The following is a 19,553-nucleotide window of genomic DNA, read 5'->3' on the forward strand; positions in this document are numbered from 1 at the left end:
CTTTCAGCTTTCTAAAGTACACTACTTAATAGTGTACTTTATTATTATTATCAAGTAGTGTACCAATTATTCTATTTAAGCAGTGTACTTTATTGATTATTTATATTATTAATAGTTATCAATTAATAAATATTAATTGGTATTTAATTAATCACTAATAATTAATGATTTATATTAATACTTATTATTACTCAAGTAGTGTGCTTTATTATTATTATTATTATCAAGTAGTATACCAATTATTCTATTTAATACCCATAAGATATAAAAGGCCAACTACTTTTAAGTATTATTGTATATTAAGGCAAGAATTTTTCAGGGCTAAAGACCTTATTAGGGGCCGGTGCTGTGGCATAGCAGGTGAGGCCACCGCCTCCAGCCCTGGCATCCCATATGGGCGCTGGTTCGAGTCCTGGCTACTCCACTTCCGATCCAGTTCTCTGCTGTGGCCTGGGAAAGTAGTAGAAGATGGCCCAAGTCTTTGGGCCTCTGTACCCACGTGGGAGACCCGGAAGAACCACATGGCTCCTGGCTTTGGATCGGCACAGCTCTGGCTATTGTGGCCAATTGGGGGGTGAGCCAGCAGATGGAAGACCTCTCTCTCTCTTTCTCTATCTCTCTCTGCCTCTCCTTCTTTTTATGTAACTCTGACTTTCAAATAAATAAATAAATCTTTTTAAAAAAAGACCTTATTATAGTGTAGTTGACAATTGTTGATGACATCTTCAGAAAAGATATAATGACAAGTTTTACAAGGCTGTTTTGTGGAATATTACTTCACAGAACTGATGGCATGACCCTCAGTGCAAATTTTTTTTTTTTAAATGCTGTCGGTTAAATTCAGACAACTGAGCTGGGCGATTAATCTAATATTCCCTGAGAATACTAGAATGTTTAAAAGAAAAAGCATGCCTTAGCAGCTGCACACAGGCAGCAGTAAAAAGTACTCTGCAGACAAAGACAACTTTCTCTTTAGGAAAGATTAAAAAAATTTCAATACATAAACAAATAGGTACTTGAAGCCCTGAAGCTCTGCTCCCTATAGCACAGCCTTGAAAATTTTATCCTGCAAAACTTCTAGGGTATATATCTTCTGTCACATTCAGAGTCCTTGAGTTCAGCATATTTGGATAGCAGGTAATCCCCAGAGACATACAGATAATCTGCAATATCTATACAAGGAGGTGAGCTTTAATTAACTACATTACTATGATCAAGAACAACACTTAAAATAATACATTACTTGGGCTGGTGCTGTGGCATAGGTTCGGCCTCTGCCTGAAGAGTGTTTGGACTCCTGTACCCACGTGGGAGACCCCAAAGAAGCTCCTGGCTTTGGATGGGCCCAGCTCTGGCTGTTGTAGCCACTGGGGGAGTGAACCATCAGATGAAAAGACCTCTTCTCTGTCTCTCCCTCTCTGTCTGTAACTCTGCCTCTCAAATAAATAAATATTTTTAAAACATAATACATTACCACCAACAGTCATGGATCTGGTTAAAGAAGGCTGTAATAAAGTTTCTTCATCACTAAATTGTTTCTTAAGTTCTTCCACAGATTCCAAATGGAGTTGCAGAAATTCTGCTGTTGCTGCTGCTGCTTCCTCTTTAACTGGATCTATCATTCTCTTCAAAAGTATTAGGTCATCCTTTCGGACTTTCAAACAAAGTTTCTCCATTTCCCTGATATTAGAGCGGAGTTGCTAGAAAAGAAAAAGACTCATTAATGCCACTCTTTGATAAAGTATCTTTCTTCTCAAAAGCAGTTGTTATGATGGCTGTAAATGGAAATGATCACATACTCTCTACCACGAAAAGTGTGGCAAAACATTTTACTATTGTCCATGTCTATGGTTGGCTAAATCCATCATCTTTTAAAAAATTATTATATTTTTTAAAATTATCTATTTATTTTTGAAGGAAGGAGGTGTAGCAAAAGAAGAAGGGAGAGGGGAGAAAGAGAGAGACAGAAAGAGGAAGAAAGAGAGAAAAGAAAAAAAAAAAGAATGATGGGAGAGGGAAAAGAACACTCCCAAATGCTTGTTTACTCCCCCAAAATTTGCAACAACCCATGCTGGATTGGGACTGAATCTGCATTCAACTCACTGAACTGAACTCAGTTCAGGTCTCCCACATGGCTGGCAGAAACTCATCTACTTGTGCTGGCTGGCATCATGAGCCAGAACTGGGAATCAAATTCAGGTACTCCGATATGGGATGCAGCATTTTAACCACTAGGCCAAATGCCTGCCTCCAAAATCACCATCTTCAGAACTCACATTCTGATACTTACAATGTATTTATTTAGGTAACAAATGCTCTTCATACTAAATGAAACAATACAGAAACATATCAAGAAATAATTATTTTCTCATCAATCCCATCAATTCCCTTAACCCATTCCTCCCATGCTTCTCACACCTCATACACACATTTAACATATACAGGCTTTTCTCTTTTACAAAAAAATGGATTACATTTTGCATAACAATCTAATTTTTCATCTCACACTCCAGCTTAACAATCTCATCATAGAGATCCCTCCTGGTCAACGGTCACACCATATTCCATAGTATAGTTGTAGTATAATTTAATCAGTCACCCCTCCAGTGAAGAACAGTCCTATATATTGTTTCTACCTTTTGGTAATTACAAATAAGAAACAAATATCTTTGTATAAAAATCACATTACATATTAGCATTATAATATATACAAACTTTTAAAAAATATTTTTATGGAAAGCTTTTATTTAATAAAGATAAATTTCATAGGTACAACTTTTGGATTATAGCAGTTCTTCCCCTCATACCTGCCCTTCCACCCCCAAACCATCCCATGTCCTACTCCCACTTCCATCCCATTCTTCATCAAGATTCTTCACTTTTAATTATCTTTCTATACAGATCAACTCTATACTAAGTAAAGATTCCAACAGTTTACACCCACACAGACACACAAAGTATAAAGTACTGTTTGAAGACAAGTTTCATTGTTAATTCTCTTTTTTTAAACTTTTATTTATTTATTTTTTAACTTTTATTTAATGAATATAAATTTCCAAAGTACAGCTTATGGATTACAATGGCTTTCTCCCCCCACCCATAACTTCCCTCCCACCAGCAACCCTCCCCTTTACCGCTCCCTCTCCCCTTCCATTCACATTAAGATTCAGAAAATGTAATCCATAAGCTGTACATTGGAAATTTATATTCATTAAATAAAAGTTAAAAAAAGAAAAAAAAACATTCATTTTCAATTCTCTTTATATACAGAAGATCAATTTAGTATATATTAAGTAAAGATTTCAACAGTTTGCACCCACACAGAAACACAAAGTGAAACATACTGTTTGAGTACTAGTTATAGCACTAAATCACAATGTATAGCACATTAAGGACAGAGATCCCAAATGAGGAGCAAGTACACAGTGACTCCTGTTGTTGACCCAACAAATTGACACTCTAGTTTATGGCGCCAGTAACCACCCTAGGCTCCCATCATGTGTTGCCAAGGCTATGGAAACCTTCCGAGTTCGCCGACTCTGATCATATTTAGAAAAGGTCATAGTCAAAGTGGAAGTTCTCTCCTCCCTTCAGAGAAAGACACCTCCTCCTTTTTTTTTTTAAGGGAAAGGGTTTATTGGGGAACACCCAAACAGACCGGAAAGCTGATTCCAGCCAAGACTGGGAGAAAAGTCACTCATCTTTAGTAGGTACAGGGGTTTGTCTGTAGAGAAATTTTGAACAATTATATAGCATTAAGTGGGGAAGAGGACCATCAGTACACACAGGTTGGGAGTAGAGCCGTTGGTGGTAAAGTAGAGGTTATGATTACAAAGAAATGAGGCCCAAGTGCGCTAGACAGGGTCTAGAACAAAGGACAGAGTCATTATTAGAGGAGCTAAGAAAGGTGCTGTCTAAGCTACAATTAAGTTTTCTGATTGAGAGGCAAATAGAACCTGACAGAAGGGGCTTGATAATAATCTGTTGGGTTTTATTTAGGCCTTGTAAGTTAAGAGGCCCAGACCTATCTATCTCTTCACATGGGGTACATCCTAAAGGAGGTGTGAACCTCCTAGGGGAAGGCACTCTGTTGACTTTCATTACTTAGCTGGCCTGGGTGGAGAGCTGGCCAGGTAAAGGCAGGTGGCATCTCTAACAAGAAATTAATAGTTCTGCCTGCAATGTTGCTGACCCTACGTGACCATCCCCTCAGCTGCAGTGGTCACTTTGGAAGCTGGGCTGAGTGAAGGGCTTTTCAGCTTAGAGCCAATAAGATCTGTGGCTCTGACCTGGGCATCCTTCGACTCCAGGGCAGGTCCATTTCCAGTGATCCAACTCTTGGCAGAGCTGCCAGGGCTCTTCACAAGCTGACTTCTGCTGAAGCCCAGGCTTACCACTTTGAAAGCCACTGCAGTGGACTGGCCTGTTGGGTCTCCTTGAGGGCAGATCACTGTACAGATCAGCCATTAATAGGCCTGCCACCCATTGCTTCTGATGCCTAGCTTTCTTTTCCTCCTGGTTGCAAGTCAAGGGAGTGCCCAAGTCCCATCTCTAATCTTCGGTGGCCTGAACTACAAGTCTATAGTCACAGGCATGTTCTGTAGTAGTTTTTCTAAGGTAGACAATGCCCATGAGGAAAATTATATTCTCACTTTATTTTTTTATTTTTATTTTTTATTTTTTTGACAGGCAGAGTGGATAGTGAGAGAGAGAGACAGAGAGAAAGCTCTTCCTTTTTGCCGTTGGTTCACCCTCCAATGGCCGCTGCGGCCGGCGCATCGCACTGATCCAAAGCCAGGAGCCAGGTGCTTCTCCTGGTCTCCCATGCAGGTGCAGGGCCCAAGGACTTGGACCATCCTCCACTGCCTTCCCAGGCCATAGCAGAGAGCTGGCCTGGAAGAGGGACAATTGGGATAGAATCCAGTGCCCCAACCAGGACTAGAACCCAGTGTGCCAGTGCTGCAAGGCGGAGGATTAGCCTGTTGAGCCACGGTGCCGGCCTATATTCTCACTTTAAAACTTTCTTTCCCTTTGGTCTGAAAGGGAGGTTTTTTCTACTTACTGTTTACTTTGCTGATGGCGAAGTAAATCTAGCTATGAGATTATAATTTAAGCTCTTATTTTGGCTATGCTATTACAGAAAAATATTAGCCATCTCTTTTATAAGGTCTAAAGATTAAATTGTGCATCCTACAGAGTCCTTCATAATAGAATTAGTTTCCTACCATGAAGAGAATAGAGAAATGAAAGAACAAGTTGGGTTTAGAATAGAGAAATGAGGGAGCAAGTCCTAGATTGCATGCTGACAATAGCAATATCACCTGAAAACTTGGCAAACAGTTTCAACCATTAGACAACAACTTAATAAAACATTTACCAGAAGGTCCAATGCCTTCTATAAATTTTTTTTTTGACAGGCAGAGTGGACAGTCAGAGAGAGAGACAGAGAGAAAGGTCTTCCTTTGCCGTTGGTTCACCCTCCAATGGCCGCCGTGGCCGGCGTGCTGCGGCCGGTGCACTGCGCTGATCTGACGGCAGGAGCCAGGTGCTTATCCTGGTCTCCCATGGGGTGCAGGGCCCAAGTACTTGGGCCATCCTCCACTGCACTCCCTGGCCACAGCAGAGAGCTGGCCTGGAAGAGGGGCAACCAGAATCATGTATTTGGAAACATCTCTTAAATATGTGACATGGTGTAGTTTGTTTAACCAGTAAACTTAAGCACAAACATATAAATTGTTTTTAGATTCTTTCTACTAACAAGTTTAAAACATATGATATAGAGATTCAGGTCACACGAATTAAAACGTATCTTTGATCAATTTTAGCAGCTTAAATTTATGGACAATCTTATCTATAAGCCAATTAAAATAAAACTCTTAATAAAATTTTCCCATGTGGACATACAATATGTACACACATATAACATAATATAATAGACCAATATAGCACTTTTAATAATAGCTTTTAAAATCTTTAACTCTTTTTGTAGATTGCCAATTGATTTGAATTGCTTTTTGTTTTTAGTAACCTCAGTTAACCATACTTTCTCTCAGTTGGTACTGTTAATACATTATTGGCTTCATCTGTTTACAGAGCCATCCCAAAGTACTGAATACAATAGAAGTGGCTGGAAAAAGTCCATAGGAACCTATAGGAGGACAGCTAAACACAGAACCAACAATGCTTTAGTTTTATGAGCAGCAAATCATATATAACTATGGATGACAAAAGACTTTAAGTTGCCATGTTTAAAATTATAAACTCATTATAAACCAACAAGAGGCACTTGCTTACTTCACAGTATTTTTGAAAGCACCTGTAGGATTTTACAAGTATTTAACTCTTTAGGCCTCTGGGGCTTTCTCATTAAGATAACTATCATGTCTAGTAACACAATTAGGATAACATTTCAAATAAGGTAACACAAATTTTAGCCTGAGCTTTTTTTCATTTCTGTTGGCATGGTATATATTTTTCCAGCCTTTCACTTTCAGTCTGTTTGCATCTTTGTTGGAAAGATGTGTTTCTTGTAAAAAGCAAATAGATGGGTTTTGTTCCTTAACCCAACCAGCCCAACTGTCTTTTAACTGGACAGTTCAGGCCATTAACGTTCAATGTGACTATTGAGAAGGAGTAACTTTGCCCTGCCATTTTCCCAAAGATATTTTCTAATATATACTTTGAGCTTCCTGTGATCTTTTGCAGTGAGGTTTCCTTCCTTTATCTTCTTTCATATTGATGACCATGTTTCTGTGTTTTTGCGTGTAACACATCTTTAAGCATCTTTTGCAGGGCTAGACGAGTGGTGACAAATTCTTTCAATTTCTGTTTGCTGTGAAAAGTCTTTATTTCACCTTCATTCACAAATGAGAGCTTTGCAGGATATAATATTCTGGGCTGGCAGTTTTTCTCTCTTAGTACCTGGGCTATGTCTCGCTATTCGCTTCTAGCTTGTAGGGTTTCTGATGAGAAGTCTGCTGTGAGTCTAATTGGAGATCCTCTGAGAGTAATCTGATGTTTCTCTCTTGCACATTTTAGAATCTTTTCTTTATGTTTCACTGTGGTGAGTTTGATTACAACGTGTCATGGTGAGGATCTCTTTTGGTCATGCTTACTAGGGGTTCTATGAGCTTCCTATACTAGGATGTCTCTGTCCTTCTCTAAACCTAGGAAGCTCTATGCTAGTATCTCACTAAAAAGGCCTTCTAATCCTTTCTCTCTCTCTATGCCTTCAGGAACTCCTAGAACCCGAATGTTGGGTTTTTTAATAGTATCCTGTAGATTCCCAACAATATTTTTTAGATTTCTAATTTCCTCTTCTTTTCTTTGGTTTGACTGTATACTTTCCTGTGCTCTGTCTTCTAAGTCTGATATTCTCTCTTCTGTTTCACAGACTCTGTTTTTAAGGCTCTCTAATGTGTTTGTCATTTGATCTATTGAGTTCTTCATTTCATTTTGATTTCTCTTCACTATCACACTTTCCTGTTCTACTAGTTTCTGCGTTTCATTTTGATTCTTCCTTAAGATTTCATTTTCTTGAAGGAGATTTTCTATCCTGTCCAGTAAGGAATTCTGTAGCTCAAGCATTTGTTTTTGAACACTTCTAATTGTTCTTATCATAAATTTTTGAAATCTGTATCTTGCATTTCTTCCATCTCATCATCTTTATAATCTTGGCTTAGGGTATCTTGTTCATTTGGGGGTGTCGTAATGTCATCCTTGTTCTTGTTTCCTCGGTTTTTGTGTTTGTTTCTTGGCATTATAGAGATATTCTTTGGATTCTCCTTAGCCTTGCTGTGGTGTTTTTTCTTGTTATACTATGACTGTATTAAGTGGACTGTCTGCTTTTGATGGAGCCTTAGAGGCTTGAAGTGGGTGTGGCCTGAGTTCTGTTTGGTTCCTCAGGGTTGAGGGTGTGCCAAAGGTGACGCTCCCAGGTTAGGCGTGGTAAATCAATCTCTCTCTCTCTCTCTCTCTCTCTCTCTCTCTCTTTCTTTTTTTGATTCAGAAGGGAAATAATTCCTCACTGCTGAGCGGAACTGGAGGTAGTTAGCAGGCGAATGATATACCCACAGGAGCCAGAGATTGGAAGCTCTTTCCCAAGGACCACACAGGGAATCTCTGCAGCCCTCAGTGTGGGCTCAAATTCTCCTGCAGTCTCCCACTGGGTTGCCAAGGTTACCGAACTGTAGCGTCTCTGGAGAGTACTCATGTGAACTCTGTGAGTTCTCTCCCCCACCGTCTCTTTTTTCACAGTCTCAGTTCATTAGCACCACACATTCACTAGATCCTAATCTCCTGTTATTTCTCCACCACCCCCCAGAGTCAGGTTTTTCTGATTGGCTGAGGGTGGGTGCAGACCTGAGGTTGCCCCGCTTATGATGTATGTCCAAAATGGCACCTGCTCTTTGTCTAGCTCGCCTTTGATAGGTGAGCGGAGAGAGAGAAACTCATGTCTGCATCGGTCACTTTTTTTTTCCTCTCTCTTCTAGTTAGCCAAGTGAACTTTTCCCCATGGGGTTTCATGCCTCGTTCCTTCTAGTCTCCTCTTTCCGCTTGCCTGCTGGTGTCTCAGGCTATTGAGGTTCGGCTCACCTCGCGTTCCAGTGCTGGTGTGTTGATTCCGCCGCTGGTGACCCGAATCATGGCCTCCCACGCTCTCCACACAGGTCCACTGTGAATCACTAGTTCTGGAAGAGTTTCCTCTGCTGTTTCTTCCCCTACTCTTCCTTGAACCAGCAGTATCTCCACTTTTATTAAACTGTCTCTTCCCGGACTATCAGTGTGCTCCCTTCCTATTCCACCATCTTGCCGCTCTCTAAACTTTCATTTAGTAAATATAAATTTCCAAAGTACAGCTTATGGATTACAGTGGCTTCCCCCCCCCCATAACTTCCCTCCCACCCGCAACCCTCCCTCTCCCATTCCATTCACATCAAGATTCATCTTCAATTCTATTTATATACAGAAGATCGATTTAGTATATATTAAGTAAAGATTTCATCAGTTTGCACCCACACAGAAACACAAAGTGTAAAATACTGTTTCAGTACTAGTTATAGCATTAATTCATATTGTACAACACATTAAGGACAGAGATCCTACATAAAGAGTAAGTACACAGTGACTCCTGTTGTTGACTTAACAAATTGACACTCTTGTTTATGGCATCAGTAATCTCCCTAGGCTCTAGTCATGAGTTGCCAAGGCTATGGAAGCCTTTTGAGTTCACTGACTAAGATCTTATTCCAACAGGGTCATAGTCAAAGTGGAAGTTCTCTTCTCCCTTCAGAGAAAGGTACCTCCTTTTTTGATGGCCTGTTATTTCTACTGGGATCTCACAGAAATCTTTCATTTAGGTTTTTTTTTTTTTTTTTTTTTTTGCCAGAGTGTCTTGGCTTTTCAAGCCTAAAATACTCTCATGGGCTCTTCAGCCATATCTGAATGCTTTAAGGGCTGATTCTGAGGCCAGGGTGCTGTTTAGGACATCTGCCATTCTATGAGTCTGCTGTGTATCCCGCTTCCCATGTTGGATCGTTCTCTCCCTTTTTGATTCTATCAGTTAGTATTAGCAGACACTAGTCTTGTTTATGTGATCCCTTTGACTCTTAGACCTATCAGTATGATCAACTGTGAACTGAAATTGATCACTTGGACTAATGAGATGGCATTGGTACATGCCACCTTGATGGGATTGAATTGGAATCCCCTGGCACATTTCTAACTCCACTATTTGGGGCAAGTCTGATTGAGCATGTCCCAAATTGTACATCTCCTCCCTCTCTTATTCCCACTCTTATATTTAACAGGAATCACTTTTCAGTTAAATTTAAACACCTAAGAATAATTGTGTGTTAATTACAGAGTTCAACCAATAGTATTAAGTAGAACAAAAAAAAATACTAAAAGGGATAAAGTATTAAACTGTACATCAACAGTTAGGACAAGGGCTGATCAAGTCACTGATTCTCATAGTGTCTATTTCACTTCAACAGGTTTCCTTTTTGGTGCTTGGTTAGTTGTCACCGATTAGGGAGAACATATGATATTTGTCCCTTTGGGACTGGCTTAATTCACTCAGCATGATGTTTTCCAGATTCCTCCATTTTGTTGCAAATGACAAGATTTCACTGTTTTTGACTGCTGTATAGTATTCTATAGAGTACATGTCCCATAATTTCTTTATCCAGTCTACTGTTGATGGGCATTTGGGTTGATTCCAGGTCTTAGCTATTGTGATTATTTATTATTTGAAAGGCTCAGTAACAGAGAGAAGGCAAGAGAGAGATTCTTCTATCTACTTGTTCACTTCCCAAATGCCTGCAAAAACCAAGGCTGGGTGAGGCTGAACCCAGAAGCCAGGAACTCCATCCAGATCTCCCACATCCTCCACTACCTTCCCAGGTGCAATGGCAGGAAACTAGATCAGAAATGGAGTTAGCTGGGACTTGAACCTGCACTCTGATATAGGATACTGGCATTGTGAGTGGCAGCTTAACTCACTGTGCCATGAAGCTGGCCTCCAATATAATATTTTTTGTAGGGTTGATTCCCAGAAGTGGGAATCTTTCAAAGATAATATGCACTTTTACTTCAATCACCACCAAAAGGCTGTAACAATACACATGACAACTAAAGTATGAGTGCCCATTTCCCTACATACTTCTAGGATTGCATGTTATCTCACTGTTGCTTCCCATTCAGGTAATAAGCAGATCTGATCTTGCTTAGCTTCTTAGATCAGACCAGATCGGGCATTCAGGATCAGATGGCCACACACTCTTTGCTGTTTTACTCTGCAATCCCCTATGAATGAAATTGCTGGACTTTTATCAAGTGATTTTTCCCTCTTTTAAAAAGAAAATTTATTGGCTTCATCATAATGTTTTTGCCAATGTGTTCCTATAGTTAATACTGTACAGATTTCATAGTATAGAGTCATCTTTATTTTTAAATGGAAATTTCTTTAAAAATATTTGAGACAGAGAAAAACAACACTCTCATCCACTGATTCATTCTTCGAATGCTTGCAACTGTTAGATCAAGCCAATGTTAGCAGGTGGGAACTCAGTCTAGGTCTCCACAAGAGCGTCAGGGATTCTGCTATTTTCCAGGCACATTAGCAGGGAGCTAGATCAGAGGCAGTGTAAGCTGGGACTCAAACTAGCATTTCATATGGGATGCAGGCCTTCCAAGAGGTGGTTTTACCCACTGTGCCACAATGTCCAACCTCAAACAGTCCTTGAAGATTAAATAAAACTAATCTGCCCTAAGATAATATTTTTAAAAGAATTATAGACCTCTATTCATATATTTTAAAAATTCTTTCCTCCTAATGTAATTTCATAAATATTAATGCAAATTCATTAGACAAAACAAAGTATTAATTTCTTTAATTTCTGAATTGCCTCACTTTCTAAGTAAGGGGTTATATTATTACATTCTACATAATTACATGTAGATAAAGCAAAGCAAAAACTTGTTCAGGAATTATGCAGTTATCTAATGGTCAAAGGGGTTAAAAATTAACTATTCCTATAAATCTAGCAATCTTTCCACTAAACTACAATCATAATGCCTATCTATATGGTATCTTAATATGATCTAAAGTATCCATTTTACTCTTGAAAAACTAAAATCGATTCTGAGAAAAACAGCTTAGTTACAACCTAAAGCATCTTATAAGATGTTCTGGGTAAACAAAAAAATTGTACTAACATAACTTTATATGTCCCTTATGTCCACTTTCCTAACATTTTAATATGAGCTGGAAAATCTAAAGATAATTGGACTACATCTTTGAAATAAGTGACATGTATGCATTAACATGTACAAATTATATTATCTTTAGGGGGCCTTTGTGATCAACTAATCCATTTCAGCACACCACCATTTCCTGCCTATGTGACTCCTTTCTGGACCAGAATTGTAAAGCTTACTTATTAGTTGCCACATAGTTTATAGAAATATTTTAAGCAATATTTTTTGGGAGGAGGATTAGAAATTTTCTGTAACTAAACCTAATGAGCATGCTTGTGATATATTCTTCCTCTCTGATGCTATTTGTGCAGAATCTGTATCTCCAATCAAATTATAGTACCCAACTAAGAGCCCTATTACCATGGGTAAAGGGGAAAATTTTAAGGGAGACAAAGAAAATTCCTATTAAAATATGAGACCTGATACTATAATAGCAATTATCATAACAAAAAATATAAATAATGATTACATTTTATCAACACTGTAAGTTATTGTGATAAGTGTTTTACCTCATTTATCTTATCTTCATATTATATCTTTGAAATGGATACTACGATTATTCTTATTTTATGCAAGAGAAAATTAAAGCAAGAAGTTAAGAAAGTATCCAACCACTTACCTTGATACAAAACAGTACAGCCAGCAATCAAATCTAGGCCACAAATTGTGTTCTTAACAATTTTAATATACAGCAACACGATTCAACAGAAGTATAATACAAATTACAAATACAAGCCATATATGCAACTATAAAATTTCAGATAGTCCCAAAAGAAACAAAACAAAATAGGTAAAATTAGTTTTAATAATATATTTTATTATCCCAATATATCTAATTATATCTATATTATTTAAAACTACAGTCAATATAAAATTAATGAAATATTTTATATTCTATTTATAGTAAATCTTAGAAATCTGCTATATAGTTTACATTCATAGCATATCTCAATTCAAACTAGCCACATTTTAAGTGCTCAAGAGTCAAATGTGATCAGAAGCTACCACACTGGACAGCACAGCTATAATTTCTAAAATCAAATAGAAGGAACAGGATGGTAAAATTCTATGCAAAGAACATCAAGTAGGTGTTGCTATTTCTGGAAGTAGCAGTCTAGGTGATTCAGACCAACCCTCCTACCAGCAATGGCTTATAAAGCTGAACAAACAACAAACTACAAAACAAAGCAAAAATAAATAAATAAAATCACAAAAGAATAAAAAAGCAAACAAGCTTGCAAGTAACTTGGAGGCTAAGAATTTCACAAAGACAAGTGGGTGTTTAGTCTAGGGGTTAAATTGCCTGTGCCTCACATTGGAGTGCCTCAGTTCAATTTCTGCCTCCAGTTCCTAACTCCAGGTTCCCATCAACATAAAAATACCCATCAAGACAAAGGTAAAGGCCGGCGCTGCGGCTCACTTGGCTGATCCTCTGCCTGTGGTGCCAGCACCCTGGGTTCTAGTCCTGGTTGGGGCGCCAGATTCTGTCCTGGTTGCTCCTCTTCCAGTCCAGCTCTCTGCTGTGGTGTGGGAAGGCAGTGGAGGATGGCCCAAGTGTCTGGGCCCTGCACCCGCATGGGAGACACCAGGAGGAGGCACCTGACTCCTGGTTTCGGATCAGCACAGTGTGCCGGCCATAGCAGCCATTTGGGGGGTGAACCAATGGAAAAAGGAAGACCTTTCTCTCTGTCTCTCTCTCTCTCACTGTCTAGCTCTGCCTGTCAAAAAAAAAAGACAAGGGTAAAACAGACATTTTTAGACAAACTGAGTGAACTTATCTTCAGCAAATACACATGAAAAGAGCAAAACAAAAAAGCCCTAAATGGTATTTCCACAAGAACAATAATTAATCCCAGATACAAAGTTGGAAATACAAAGAGAGAAAAAATGAGCAACAACAACAAAAAATGTGGTTAGATCTAGGTGATCAACAACTATACTGAAACAGTAATAATGCCTTGGGGGGAGCTTAAAGAGTGATTCTAAAACATATAAGACAATGTAGAGGGCTGAGATAGACCAAAGTACTTATGAGGAAGAAGGTAAGAAGATTTCCTCTATTAGATATCAAGATTGATTACAAAGTCATAGTAATTAAAACAGGGTGGCTTTGATCCAAGAGCGACAAATAAACAAAAAAATAGCCCAGAAAAAACCTAAACACATATACACTTGATTTATGACAAAAGTGGTATTGTAGAGCAAAGAGTGATGTTTCCAAACATTATGCTTGGTCAGTTGAATGGCCAAACAGGAAAAAAACAAAACTGGAAAACAGTGACACTTTTAAATAGAGAAGTCTTCAAGACCAAGGGGTAGGAAAGATTTCTTTTCTTTTTTATAAAAAAGATTGATTTATTTATTTGAAAGGCAGAGTTACATGGTGGGGGGAGGAGAGAGAGAGAGAGAGAGAGAGAGAATCTTCCATCCCCTTTTCCACTCTTCAAAAGGCCATAATGGACAGGACTGGGTCAGGCCGAAGCTGGAAGCCAGGTGTCCCTGTGGGTGGTAGGGGCACAAATACTTGGGCCATCCTCTGCTTTCCAGGCACATTAGCAGGGAGCTGGATCAGAAGTAAGGCAGCAGGGATTTGAACAAGTGCTCATATGGGATGCAGGCATGGTATGTTATGGCTTAATCTGCTGAGCCATGCCGGCTCCAGGAAAGATTTTTTTTTAACTTTTATTTAATAAATATAAATTTCCAAAGTACAGCTTATGGATTACAGTGGCTTTTTCCCTCCCATAACTTCCCTCCCACCCGCAACTCTCCCATCTCCCGCTCCCTCTCCCATTCCATTCACATCAAGATTCATTTTCAATTCTCTTTATATACAGAAGATCAATTTAGTATATATTAAGTAAAGATTTCAACAGTTTGCGCACACACAAAAACACAAAGTGTAAAGTACTGTTTCAGTACTAGTTATAGCATTAATTCACATTGTACAACACATTAAGGACAGAGATCCTACATGGGGAGCAAGTGCACAGTGACTCCTGTTGTTGACTTAACAAATTGACACTCTTGTTTATGGCGTCAGTAATCTCCCTAGGCTCTTGTCATGAGTTGCCAAGGCTATGGAAGCCTTTTGAGTTCACAAACTCTGATCTTATTCCAACAGGGTCACAGTCAAAGTGGAAGTTCTCTTCTCCCTTCAGAGAAAGGTACCTCCTTCTTTGATGGCCCATTCTTCAGGAAAGATTCCTTTATAGGCACAAAAGTGGCCAACCAAAAAAGACTGATAATCTTGACTATATTAATTAGTGAACTAGTCATCAAGAGACACTAATACAGCTAAATGCAAACCACTGACTGGCAGCAGGTAACTGTAACACACACACACACACATATAAAACTATAAATGGGCACTGACCATAAACAGAGTTACTAAGTCTCATTAATAATCAAGTAAATGTAAATTAAAGCCATATCTAATTACTCACCAGACCACTAAAATTAAAGTCAGACAATGCTAAATATTGTCATTGGTAAGGTCATAGTTACCTATAAGAACTTGCATCCACTGCTGGGAAGAGGTATAAAAGTAGTATAACTATTCTGGAAAACTCTTTATCCATGAAAGTCGAAAATAAGTACACCAAAGGGACCAGCAATTCCTGTCCTAGGAATATACTTGATAGAAATGTATGCACATGTGCACCAGTAAAAACATATAACAATGCTAATAGCATTTGCAACAGAAACTAAAAACAGCTCAACTGTTCACCAATAGAATGTACTATGGTATAGCTATTCAGTGGAATACACACAGAAGTGAAAAGTGAAAATGGATAAACTATTGTTATAGGCAACAACACAGGCAAATCTCAAATCATACATAAAAGATATATTCTGTTTGATTCAAATTATGCAATGTTCAAAACCAAGCTAAATAGAACCATAGTCTTACGTACACACTTCAGTAGTAAAACCACACAGAAAAGGTAGGAAGTATTTATCTTATGAAGCAAGACAGTGATTAATTACTTTCTTGAGGGTAAAGGCAATTGTAATTGGGAAAAGGCAATGGGGGGCTTCTAGGGTGCTGGCAACTCTATTTCTTGATCTGAGTTGTAGTGCATGAGTACTCACAGTAGAACAATTCATTTAGGGAGATATTTATAATTTAGGCATTTTATGGTATGACCATTATATATCACAATAAAAAATTTCAATATTTTTAGGTAAGAACATTATATTGACTTGTATGACCAAACAACCTAAAGAAAGAAAAAAGATTTAAAGTATCTGAATGGGGAACAATTGGGTAGGGATTTTACTGTGTAATTATATTTGGCACCATGTTGCTGGATAAAAGATATGCCGTACTTTGGAAATTTATATTCATTAAATAAAAGTTTAATTAAAAAAAAGAGAATGCAGACCCTTACCAAAGACTCATCTGGAAAAAATAAAAGATATTCATTCATTTGACTGAATTGTAAAGTCTATAAGAACAACAGACTGACTAATTTCTTCACCTTTGTTTCCTCAAGGCTGTGTTTGGTATCTGGTATATAGCATGATTCAATAAATATGATAATGAATGAATGCTCTCTTCGTATTTTCCACAAAGAGGCAAAGTAGTCATCTAATATCAACAGGAATCTCCAACTATTAAGAAACCAACTAGAATTCTTCCCTAGAAAATCTGTCACTAGAAAAATAGAAAACATGTCACCAGCATAGAAATATTTCTTCTTTCATTAGATAATGAAAGGAACTTTTCCTTTGAAATTAATTCTGTTGTCTAAGTGTAAAATATTGAAGTGGAAATGACAGCCATCAGAAAGCAATCACATCATCCTGGAGTTTCTATCAGTTAGAAAAAATGATTACTGGGATTAGTGATTCTTTAGGGATGTGGTTTTATCAAGTTTAAAGAAATAAGCCATATGATGCCACAGAAGAAATAATATTGTGATAAGGTTTTTGTAAAAAGAGTTTCAGTTTCTGGGCCAGCACCGTGGCACAGTAGGTTAATCCTCCACCTGCAGTGCCGGCATCCCACATGGGCGCCAGTTCTAATCCCAGCTGCCCCTCTTCCAATCCAGCTCTCTGCTATGGCCTGGGAAAGCAGTAGAAGATGGCCCAAGTGCTTGGGCCCCTGCACCGCATGGGAGACCAGAAAGACACTCCTGGCTCCTGGCTTTGGATTGGCGCAGCTCCGGCCACTGAAGTCATTTGGGGAGTGAACCAATGGAGGGAAGACCTTTCTGTCTCTTCCTCTCACTGTCTGTAACTCTACCTCTCAAATAAATGAATAGAATCTTTAAAAAAAAAAAAAAGTAAGAGTTTCAGTTTCTAAAAAATGAAATTCTGAGACTATAAAAACAAATTAAGAAAGAAAAGAAAGTGGCTTCTAAAGAATCCAACTTAGTTGTGTAAGGTGTGCTATGATAAGTTTGGATTTTAAGAGACTTGGTGAAAAAAAAGGAACAAAAAGAAAAGCACGTGAATACAAAACAGTGGTGTGAAACGAGGAGAATCATGTAAGTAAAGTAAGAGCCCAGAATGAGCGGAGGCTGGTGAAAAATGTTAAGAACAATAAAAAAGATTTAAAAAATAAATGTAGAGCAAGAACAAGAAAGAAGGTTCAGGCCTACTGCTTGGGGCAGATGGTATAATGTTAACAGATGATGCCAAGAAAGCAGAACTACTTAACTCCTATTTTGCCCTTGATTCCTTATTAGGGAGAAATATTCAAAATTGAAAGGGGCATAAGAAACATGCTCAAAGGAAATTTGAAAGGTATCTTACTATAAGGATCTAGATAGATAGCTTTGATGAAGGAAGGGATATTTGAGCTGTCGCTGGAGAATAATATTGAGAAAATACAACATTCTAAATAGAATAGATTGGGAAAAGACAGGGCAGAGCCTTCACAATACTATAATTCATCAATTTTAGGATATGATATCTTTTCCATATTTTAACATCTCTGAAATTGTAATGTATCATAAAATAGATGGTGAAAACACATTATGCCACAGTTAACTGGAGGAACTTTTTCTTTCTTACAGGGATACAAAATAATAACATGTTTTACAATTAATAGTGTCTTAGATTTAAATTCTTCCTTGTAATTTGTAGAAACTATGTCAATCAGAGTAGAAGTCAAAGATCCTAAATAAAAATTAATCAGTTCATAAAACTTTTAAGGCAAAATGTTACAAATTCCTTAGAGGTTCACAGTAACCTAAAGCAATTTGCTTTCTGTTAGCATTCCTTTTGGAATCTACTCTCATCCATTCTTTATATAGCCTTGGTTCTCTTGAATCCTTTCTTCTTTTCTCCTAATCTGTGTGATCCGTGATACTCCACTGTCTTCCTCATTCCCTCCTTTTAAATCCTCTTTTTAAAAATTAAAAAGTCGTAGCTCAAGTATTCTATATTTCTCCTCATAAAATCCTGATAGTCACATTTCACTTCTGTAACTTCCATGGCTGATTTTATTTCTGTATATCTATGCTACTTATGGGACTACAGACTTTATGTAGAGTATTATCTTTCTACATGTGCTCTGAAGTCTACTATATAAGTATCTCTAAGGTGAGCCCCAGAAATCTGTGTTCTCAACAAGTTCTGTATCATCACTGCTATAGAGAAAAAGCTAGCTGATCAGGTTTCTGTAAAAGCCAAGTTTATATTCTTCAGTGCATTACTTTGGTAGTAACAACTTCCAGCTCTTTCACATAGTTTCAATATTTGGTCACAAAATCTTTCCTCAGGCTTTTTTTAATCACAGAGAAGACAACTGTTAAGCCTATTCTACTTGCACTTTCAAAGCATAATAATAGATGGGCTCCTGCTTCTGGGCAAGGTGAGTAGAGTTCACTGAACAGAGGACAAGAGAAAAGAGAGCTGCAGAGACTAAATCTTGGAGGTATGCAGAGGGGTCATCAATATATTAGTACTGAGCGGTCACTTAATATCAGTGTTTAGTAAAGAACTGATCAAAATTCATACGTGAGGAAACCGCCCAAAGTTGAGGAAAGAGCCATCTGAAAAGATCAGAGGCAGTTGGGTCCAGCACTCACTCAAGTAGTAAACAGCACCTGTATCCACCAGTGAAAGTGGAAAAATCTTAATTAATAGGACATTGGGTAGGGTACTCAGAAAGTTTTGCCTCAGTAATGAAGAATAATTAGTCACAGACTGAGCACTGCTCCAGTTCAGCCCAGTGAATCATAAAAGACCTAAAAGGATGAAACTGTTTCCAAGTAACTTACTTCATTCTAGAACAAAACTTAAGAAGAATTATAGAAACAAAAAAATATCCAGCATTCAACAAGGTAAGGGAGACCCAATCAAAGATCCCCAGACATACTGACAGGAAAAAATGACTCATATTAAGGAAAATAACCAGACATGAAACTGACCCAGAATGGACACAGATGTTAGAATTAGTGGGAAAGTTATTACAATTGTGTTTCATATATTCCAAAAGTTAAGTAGAGACATGGAAGTTATAAAAAAGATCCAAATCGGAATTCTAGGCATGAAAATTACAAGTATTTTAGATGAAAAACATATTGAATACAATTAATAGCAGGTTAGATATTGCTGTTGTTAAGAGTAGTGAACATGAAGGCCTACCAATAGAAACTATCTAAAATTAAGCACGAGAAAAAATAATAAGAAAAATTAAAGCACCAGTGAGCTGTGAGATAATTTAAAGCAACTTAACATATGCATAATTGAAGTCCCTGAAGGGAAAGAGAAGGCAGGGGACAGGAAAATATATAAAGAAATAATGGCTGAAAAAACTTCCAAATTTCATGCAAACA

General features: G+C 37.9%; 1 protein-coding gene across 3 annotated transcripts in view; it reads right to left on the reverse strand.

The window, feature by feature from the left end:
- STX17 (syntaxin 17) overlaps positions 1-19,553 on the reverse strand; it is a 96,866-nt gene that overhangs the window by 34,437 nt on the left and 42,876 nt on the right. For all 3 annotated transcript variants that reach the window (XM_062207881.1, XM_062207883.1, XM_062207882.1), the window contains exon 4: positions 1,475-1,700. In XM_062207881.1, coding sequence (XP_062063865.1) covers positions 1,475-1,700 — 226 coding nt within the window. The remainder of the gene's footprint in view (positions 1-1,474; positions 1,701-19,553) is intronic.

Source organism: Lepus europaeus, chromosome 12 (genome assembly GCF_033115175.1).
Source record: "Lepus europaeus isolate LE1 chromosome 12, mLepTim1.pri, whole genome shotgun sequence".
Lineage (NCBI taxonomy): Eukaryota > Metazoa > Chordata > Mammalia > Lagomorpha > Leporidae > Lepus > Lepus europaeus.